Here is a 9,987-nt window from a genome sequence, read left to right as displayed (position 1 = left end):
CACACGAGGAACCTATAGGCGTCACAATACTGCATCATTTGCAAATATCTGAGCAACTACAACTTTTTGTCACCCTGCTAACCTTGTTTTATTTATAACTCTTTTTAAGCTACTCTATTTTTTGCGTTAACATGATAATATTATAAATATATATACTAGGCAAAATTACAAATTAGGAAGAGCATTAGTATTGTATGGTAGTTTAGTGATGTCTACCACATTATTACAAATCATAATTTGTCTTTCAAAAAGTATTTCTTATAATATGGAGTACGTACGTTATTTGCAAACTCCAAAAGAACTACAAATTTTGTCATCTTGCTAACATTGTCCTATTAGCCCTTTCAAAGTTGGAAAAACTGGTTCATTGGCACATGTATTTGTTTTCTTGCTTCTAATAAAGTTGTTGTTCAACACTTTTAGGAAATTATACATGAATACTCTTTGACCAAAATTGGAGGGCAATTCTTCATTTAGCTCAATAATAATAAGTTTGAACATAGAAAAGAATATGCAATGAAGTCAAAGGATGTCAGAATTTTGGATGTGAGATAAGCTAGTTTTTTTGTCTAATATGAAGAAAAAAAAACACAAAAAGTAACGGCCTCTCCTACTTTGACATGCTTGTATCTCATTTTTGTGCTCATCTTTAACTTGGCCATGACTCATGCCACAGAATCATAATTTTCATTAAGAGAATTCAGAATTCGAAGAAGGAAATATACAAACAAGTTGATCAAAGGGAATTCAATGTCTACTGTATAAAGTATAAACATAAAAAAATAATATTTTCGTCAGAGGGGGTTTAGATGATCAGATCCTGGCTTCGCTCCTACCAACATCGTAGAGGTATGCATTCCTTTTGGAATATCTGATAAAATTATAATGATACAGAGAAAATTAGCATGACCTTATATATCTATATATAAGGAATTATAGGGATGAAATGCACGCACGATAATTTACTGGTTCATGAAAACTCAATAATCTTATAAACTCGTAAAACTTTAAGATAAATAGTTCATGATCTGCATGGTAAAACCGACATAAAGAATAGTGAAAACAGAAGTACAGACATGATTTGTAGTGTAATTGACGTTTTGTTTACACCATAATGGACATTTTTTTTAAATGTGAGGCCATAATAACTATATGAGAGCCCATTTGGATTCTTTTCCTTTCATACATATGATAAAAATAATCAAAATTTATATATCTCGAAAATTTAGATCGGAGCTAGAGCTTTAGTTATATTATAGATTCAATAATTTACTTAATGTATACAAATATTTATTCAAAACCTAGTTATTTGCCTTTTCTAAAATTTGAATTCACCTCTAATAATATATGGCTATATTTTTAAGGGTAATTGCACTTTTAATTCTTCCATTATTAATAGAATCTCATTGTAGTCCTTATAATATTAAGCTAAGTAGTTTTATAAGATATGTGTTTTTCTCCCTTTATATTAGAAAGATATGATATAATACTTAAATCATTTTTAGAACTATATGTGCTATCATCAAATAGGAAATAACGATATAAATTCAATATTATACATCAATAATTGAATGACTCAAAATCTAGGTCACTGGTCAATTAATTAAAAGTTAAATATACCTAATCAGAAATGATGAGGACCAAAATCAAAATTGTAACTTACCTAACAGAACTTATCAGTCAAAGATAAGAGGAAATAAAAGATTATGAGTATCAATTAGTGCACTAGTGGGAGTTCTTCACCCTTAACTAGAGGTTTCGGTTCGAGTCTTGGGTATGGAAAAATTCCTGTTTGGAGCGCCACCTTTGAATGGGCATGATCCAAATTTAGTCGAAGCTTCAATGTGGGCTCCGAACACCGGGAGAGAAATTAAAAAATATATATATAGATTATGAGTAGCCTAACATATAAACATATGGGACCCTAAAAGAGAATGGGAGTTTGGGACCTCAAAGGAGAAGAATTTATGATTATGGGGAGACAAAGCAGCATGGCCATACTGCCATTGTCACCCAACACTCCATGACATGGGGGTCCCAATCAATACATGACACGTGGCATCTAGTCCCATGTGTCCTAGACATGTGAAAATTATAAACAATGGATTGAGGATATGAAGTTTATGAATTTAAAACTATGTACGTACTTCATATATAAAGAAATGGATCTTATGGAGAATTATTCGACCCCAAAAGTTAGGTTATCATGAGAACATAATTATTCATGTCCATATAAAGAGATCACTCATCTTATTAATCATTGATGTGAGACTTTTTCATTCTTCAACAGACTGACTTTAAAAAAAAAAAAGTGATACATAAATTGGCCTATGAAGGAAGTAATAGATTTCATATAACAAATATAGGTATTGAAATGTGCGACCACTTCATCTAATATATAGTTTTTTTATTCGATTATATGTATATTAACACGTCTTCTCACGTGCAACCAGGTTCTCTTTCATGAGTTAAATACGTAAAAGTTCATTTTGATAATAGATGGAACTGAAACTCGAACTCACTCTTCTATCTGCTCATATATCATATGAACATTAATTTCACCTAAAAGCATAAGTTGTTACAGTGATTAGTGATTATATATTTTTATTTATGTAAAGCGCGCTTAGATCAAAATTACTGAATTCAACTGATCATAGCGGATATGTCATGCTCTCCGGCTCCTCCTTCTTTCTCTAACTGCTGACAATTTTAGTGGATCAAATGAAATCTCCATTGGAAAGACCTTTAATTTGATATTTTGGCATATTGTTATTTGGGAAAACATTAGTATTAATTCTTGTATACCTTAACAAACTATCATGAATATGATGTGTTACTACAAGTGTTTTTTCCTGTTTGTGCCAACTTATGTTGACATTAGCCTTTCTTGTTTTGCCTTAGAAATCTCATTATTAGTCCTTTTTTGTGTCTATATATGTATGTTTTGGGATGAAAATTCTTTCGAAGAATTAACCTTACTCCAAACCGATATATTATTGGTGAACAAGTAAAGTATATTAGGACGCTTGGAGAAACATGTCAACCCACTATTCATTAATTGATCGATATATATACGTATAATTATGTATGGACATTAGCTAAAATATTTCGATGATAATTAAATAGTTAATGGACATGTGTGTGTGTTAATAACATGGTGAATTTTGTGATATGTTTTTAAACTTTGATTATTCATATTCGTATACGTATTTAAGTTGACAAAAGTTGGCATAAATCTTCTCTGTTTATTTTATGTTATTACACCTAAGAAATTTCACTATATACCAAGTGCTAATTAAGAGGAGCCATAGGATCTTGTCATTTACTATATAACATTGGATATTGTTGTGGAAATTTTGGTGAGTTTCGAATTTATGTTTTCCTACTGGCTAGGCAGTAGGCATGACACTACTAGAAGCAGATAGTTTTCCCACCACCGCGAATTAATAAAACAATCGTTATAAAATATGATTTTTTCAATCATTTTTACCAAATATTTTTACTGGAAAAGGCATGGCGGAAAACAGATTCTCACTGAAATACTGGAAAGCTTTCTAATTTCTCTATATAAAAACACATACTCCTACTTCGTCTTTTTCTCACCTATTTAATTAAAATATCTAGAATAACCACTAGACATTTTTCAACGATGATTTTTTAATAGTGTGAACATTGGCTGATCTATGTGGAGGGGTATATGGTGTTAGAATAGTTTGCTATATCAGAATAATTTTTTTAAAAAGCTTTCTTTACCACTCACCCCTAATCAATTTTCTTTCTTTTATGAATGAACATATTTTACCCGTATTATCCATTTAACTATCCACTTTTAAATGGGTAAATATGAGTATTTCATTTTTACCCATTTTAAAATGAGTTGAGTACCCAATCTATTTAAAATGGATAAATATGAGTGGATACCCATATAAATTACCATTCTGCCACCTCTAATCATAGGAAATGAATTGTTCTCCCACATCGGTGCGGCTTCTTTGGGGACTTATAATGATAGTCGATTTTTCATGCCTCAAAGCCTCTATTCTCTGTTACTTTTTCTTTTATATGATTCTATGCTCTCCTCTTTAGATCACGAATTTAAAATTTGATTATTTTTGTTTTAATTAAGTAGAAAGAAAATATGAACATTAGAGAAAGTAGTGTACCATGCTTGTGTTGTGCTTTCACAGACAAATATCTATTTTTGCAAGATTTTACCAATACGAAAGGTGTGGACATGACCTTTACAACAAAAACTTTGCGTTAATTTGCTAGTCGTAGCCCACAAGTTCATTTTCCATTGCCAAATAGATATTCTAGTTTTAGTGGTGATTTTTCCACTGTCTGTCGTGAAGTTACCTGATACTTGTTATTGATAGACAGAGTTACCTGATACTTATTGTTGGGTAAGAGGTAATAGATATTTCATGGAATTAGTCGACAGTCGCGCAAACTAGTTTGAATACCATAGTTACTAAAAGAAAAGATGCTCTAGTTTAAGGACAAAATGGTAGGCCTTGATGCTCCCTTTGAAAAAATCTTCCCTCTTAAGTCAACATCTTCGACCACTTAAATTTGTCTATAAACTCAAATATATTTCGCAATCTCCCAAGCTATATGACACCATTTTTTTAGGCACAAGATTTCCCTCAGGATTTGTTTTCATCATTAACTAAGTTTGAATAGTATGACTGAATAGTATGACCGATAAGGCGACTAATTCCGAATTCACGCCGAAAAGGCCTAAGAAGATAAAGCGCAACAATAGTAAGCACAAATTCAAATAGAATGTTGAAATAGGAAAGCAATCAAGAATGAAATTAGGCACCTCAGTGTTGCCCATTTATAAAATCGCAAATTATTCGGACACAGACACAATCTTTAAGGAGGTCAAATCCGACTGATTATTAACATCGTAAGTCAGAAGATTGCAACACTTGTGCTCTTGAACTATACATAAATAAATGCTATACATAATTTTTACCGGTATAATCTTGAAGATTTTGGAAGCAGTGGAAGATTTTAGCAGGACGGAGAAGTGTCACAGGACGATAAACAGGGGAAATATAAGCAAATGAATGGATGTCAAAGCTACAGTTCGCTCAGACCCCCGAATGTGTTTTCTCCACTGTAGGTAACATAGAGGAAACCATCATCATCCTTCTTCTCATCGTAGATTCCAGACATGATTGCCCCTGAGAAAACCAAACACAGTCAGCTCACTTCATAGTATAAGGAAGAATTGCTCTCCAAATTGCTATGGCAGCTTCCAAAAAAACAGATATTAGTAGTAAAGAAACACCTGTTGGCGGTAGCACATTGTCAATAAATATGAATATTGCCTTTTCTGCACTCAATTTGATTCTTTTGCGAATGACATAGACGAATTGCCCAACAGTCAAGTCAGCTGGCACAAGATACCTGTAATTTTGTCAATCAGGAAAACATGAATCGAGTTTTTGCAATACCGATAGAAAGAAGGGTCATGCTTATTGTGGTGTCCCGTTGGCAGGAAAAAACAGATGTTCAAAGGAGAAAGAAAAGGGTGATAAGAGTCAAATTCGAGATATTTGTAAATTTGAATCGTACAGCCTACAAGAGATGACAATATTCATCTCATATCGCATGAATGACACCAATTTATCACCTAAATTAAGCTAATCTTCGGGACAAAGTAGCAGGAAGCAATGAGCAAGTTAAGGAAAAGGTCAATTGCCAATCTGAAGGGAAAGCACCAACTGAAAAGGGACACAAGAAATGATGGAATCAGGTTGAAACATTTTCTGAGAGGTAATATGTTTCTCCCTTGGCTGTAGCACAACCGAACATAGACATAAGTAAAACAAAAAATTAACTTGAAGGTTGGTCAGTCCTTACTTTTTCTTATCGATGTTGGGAATATCACTTTTTTCAGCCTTTTCAACTATCACCTGCATATTACAGAAATACTGTGAAAAAGGAGCACAACAGAATTCTGGATGGATTGGCACATAATACCAAATAAAACAAATACTAAGGAGAAATTCTTGAGTGAAAATTGGACAGCACCCTCTTTGGACTCATATCCAGTTTGAGCTTAAACAAGACAACTACGACAATCATATAATTGGCACATAATATCAAAGCTTACAATTGGACAATACCCTCTTGGCCATTATCCAATTTGATTTGAGACAATTGTCAACTGTGACGAGGATAAATAATATTCTGCTATGAACAAATTTTGAAGTATTGTTCAGACTTCAGTGAGTATTCATGTAGCCCGATTAAAGCTGCTTGGGATAGAGGTGTGGTTGCAGTTGTTATTATTCCTTGATCCACATAAAATGTTCATATTATATACGTCTACACGTGATTCCAACACCTCCAGGGATCAGAATCTAAGCAATTGTGTTAGGCATCAGTAAGTGATTAACATGCTTTTTCTATTAGCTTAAATTTGACTTACTGGTTTCGACGTTGTTCATCAATACTTAAACTGCATTATAGTTTACATCATATCAAATCTACATACTTTTGTCGTCAAAACTTTGACTAAATAAGCTTTACTACTTCGACCTCTGCAATTCTTTCATCTCTTACTTTTGAAGTTTAGGTCTTGCCGAATGATCAACTCAAATGTACCTATTGTCATTCTTTCTACCTTCAAATCATTGGGGAACACATCCAACTACCAAAGAACTCATCTGCAGTAAGATATCTCTACCCCATTCACCTCTAAAAAACTATCATACCCCTTTCAGTACACAAGAGAGCCTGTTGGGCTTCCAGACTGAGAGAAACAGAGTGGGATGGCCTTTGGACAAGGAAAAAGCAATCTAAGATTCTGACTTAATTGTCAACTTGATATAGATGAAACCACCGGTGACATTGGAATTGTAGAACTAGGAGATCAGGAAAACAGAATTGATAGTACCAAGAGACATGTCAACAAGAATGTGTTATTACCTTTGTTGTTTTATTCAGACTCGGAAAGCATGTTAGGTGCCTTCAATAATTTCACGGTGTATTATCCTTTTCTATTGTGCATGCAAGTCTCGGATGAATATGGGAACTTACGTTGCCAATAAAGAGGAAACTCATTCATCTTCATCAAAACTCCAGAGTCTGTTCATTATCTGCCCTGAGGCTCCCAGTTGGTCTGTGAGTTAGTTGTGGTACTAGGCGTCCAGTGGAACTATTTGGGTTCTCTTCCCGGTCACCACGTGAGAACACCTATATTTCTTTCTTATGTAATTGAGATGGTATTTGAATAACTAGATACAGAAGATTCAGATTCTATGGCAATTTCCATTTGGTAGTGAAACAAGGAAATTTCAATGCAATCACATTATAACACCACTTATCCCTTGTATCAGTCACTACCTTTTGAGAATAGTAAATAACAGAGAACTGCAAGTAAGAGGCAAGAAGAGGAAAGTCTGGAATTCTGAAAGCTCAACTATATTACTTCCAAATTTATACCGGTTGAATCCAAATTTGTTTAAAAGATAATCTCACCACAGACAACTTGGCATTGTACCAATGCCAATGACTCGAAGTCTATTCAGAATGTAGAGATATGACACCTACGCCCAACTCAACCTCAAAAGTTAGCTCAAAGGGGAGGATTGAGCAAGTCCATATAAGCAAACCACTAGTTTGTTCCCCAACCAACGTGGGACTCTAACCACTCTAACAGCCCCTTCATGCCCAGGAACAACTGGAGTGTGGACTGGGACATGTAAAGATATGATAGTTCGGCCCATGAGAATTTCCAAATCTATATAAGCAAATCACCAATCCGTTCCCTGACCAACGTGGAGCTCTAACCCTCTCAAACACAGAAAAACACCAAAAAACAACATATGCAGTTTTTACTACAAGGCAATAGTTCAAATTTCATAATGCTTTTGTCAATAAAATCAATAAATCACATTATTCACATTGAAACTACCAGCTACCACAGAAAATTAAAATCCATTGACATAAACTTTGTTCTCACCGGAATCCTATCTGCGTATTTTTCCCTAATCCTAGCAGCCTCAGCGCGCCTCTTCTCTGAAGGATCATCCAAAACAACAGAGTCAAAACAATCACCAACACCCACAATTCTTTTCACAAAAAGAAAATCATAACACAACAGAAACTACAAAAGGCTAAAAAACAAGAATCCAAACAAACCAAGATCATGTTCTTGCTTGAATGAGCTCTTAGCCATTTTTCCTGAATCAAACAATCAAATAAGCAGAATTATTGACTTAATTAACACATCATCCACAACCCAAATAACCCCAATTGCTTTACAGAACAATCAACTGATTCTACCAACACAAACACAAAACTTCAAAGTAATCATCTTTTGACCTAAACTGATACAAACTTAATCAAACCCACAAAGAACTTTTAATTTTGCTGCTTCTAGAACAACCCCATCAAGAAAATATTCATCAAAAACATATAACAGAAATAACCCAATTGATAAAGCTTGAATCTTTAACTATTAGAAGTAAAATAAACATCCAAATTCATCAAAAAATTAAATAATACCGATTAAAAGGAGTAAAGAACCAACCTTTTTGTGAAAATATGATGGTCAATAGAGAGAAAAAAAGATAAAGAATGAAGGTTGAGTAATTGATGACTTTGCTTTTGCTTTGATTTAGGACTCTTTGATGTATAAAATAATCATTATCCAAAACTCTTTGAACTTTTTAGACTATACTTTATACACGCAAGTATTGGTAGACGTGGGCTTCAAGAAGAAGAAGAAAAAAAGTCTAATTAAATTGAAGATTATTTCTTTCTATCCATTTGTATATTTGACTTTTGGGTAAATTTCATGACTTTGAGTTTTATTTGATATTATTTTTATTTATATAATATTTGAATAAAGTTATATTATTGTTGTAATATTAGATAAATTTATGACTATAATATTTGAACAAAGTTATACTATTGTAATGTCACATATTAGTGATTTAAAGGATAAAATTTAAAATAGTATTATTAAAGATATGATAAATAAATAAAATTATGATTGTTGGATAGTTCAACGCTTAAGGGTGTTTGAAATGGTGATTCAATTCTTTTTTCAGCCATTTTAACTCGAAATGATGGTTGAGTTGATGCAGTAAGGGTATCTCATAAAAGTAATCAGAGATCGAATCACATTAAATTCGTTTTCACTCGGTTGAATTTGGTGCAACGAGTGTGGTATTCCAAAAAGAGGTGTTAGGAGATGTCCCACGTAGTTCTTTTTTCGGTTAAACTCATTGGAAAGGATTTGCTTATTGCAAGCTATTGCACATGAGAGGATTTATCCCGTGTGTATTCAAAGATTAGTGATTGTGGAAAAAGTGATAACGCATTAATATACCAACTTGATTATTGCATAAAATGAAAAAATTTATTGTTACACAACAATAAATATAACAATATAATATAATAAAATTTAAGTAACAATCAAGTTTTGACATGTTGTATTTAAACTAAAGACTGTATTTGGTAGCAATCATCCAAAGAAGTTGTGATTATCCTACTCAAACTCAACTTAATCTTTGAGATAATTTTCTAATAATATAAAGTTTACACAGCTACACTACAACAAAAATAACTTTTAGCGGCAATAAATAGACACATTAATAAAGAGTGCTAAAGTCTTTACCGGCATTAGTTAAGTGTCATTAGATCCAATGTCGTTAAAGGCTTTAGGGACCTATACAAAGAGTACTAATTATTGCTAAAAATACACATTTAGCGACAATTGAACTATTGCCGTTAATTAAGTGCCGTTAAAGATCATTTTTTTATTTAGGGCTAGATGCAAGGTTTGCAATGAAATTTCACATTTAGCAAAATGGCTTATCTAATTTTCATGAATTTCACATTTAGCAAAATGACTTATATTCAAGTAATAGAGTAATTTGGATAAAAAAAATATAAAAAAAATAAATATATATATATATATATATACACTTTTTGTTTTATATTCAAGTAATAGAGTAATTT

General features: G+C 32.7%; 1 protein-coding gene across 2 annotated transcripts; it reads right to left on the bottom strand.

Moving 5' to 3' along the window:
* Window positions 1-4,802: 4,802 nt before the first annotated feature.
* Window positions 4,803-8,710, bottom strand: LOC102603200 (autophagy-related protein 8f). Of its 2 annotated transcripts, none has more exons than XM_006355411.2 (6): window positions 8,555-8,710; window positions 8,161-8,204; window positions 7,982-8,037; window positions 5,875-5,927; window positions 5,300-5,418; window positions 4,803-5,192 (listed from the first exon to the last, which is right to left on the bottom strand). In XM_006355411.2, the coding sequence occupies exons 2-6, from the start codon at window positions 8,195-8,197 to the stop codon at window positions 5,089-5,091; spliced, it is 369 nt and encodes a 122-aa protein (XP_006355473.1). In that variant the 5' UTR covers window positions 8,198-8,204; window positions 8,555-8,710; the 3' UTR covers window positions 4,803-5,088. The 2 variants fall into 2 exon arrangements, with proteins under 2 accessions (XP_006355473.1, XP_006355472.1); XM_006355410.2 differs by having other exon boundaries at window positions 8,161-8,202; window positions 8,552-8,709.
* Between the last annotated feature and the right edge of the window lie 1,277 nt (window positions 8,711-9,987).

This window comes from Solanum tuberosum, unplaced genomic scaffold (assembly GCF_000226075.1).
Source record: "Solanum tuberosum cultivar DM 1-3 516 R44 unplaced genomic scaffold, SolTub_3.0 scf00201, whole genome shotgun sequence".
Lineage (NCBI taxonomy): Eukaryota > Viridiplantae > Streptophyta > Magnoliopsida > Solanales > Solanaceae > Solanum > Solanum tuberosum.
This window is presented reverse-complemented; position numbering and strand designations above follow the sequence as displayed.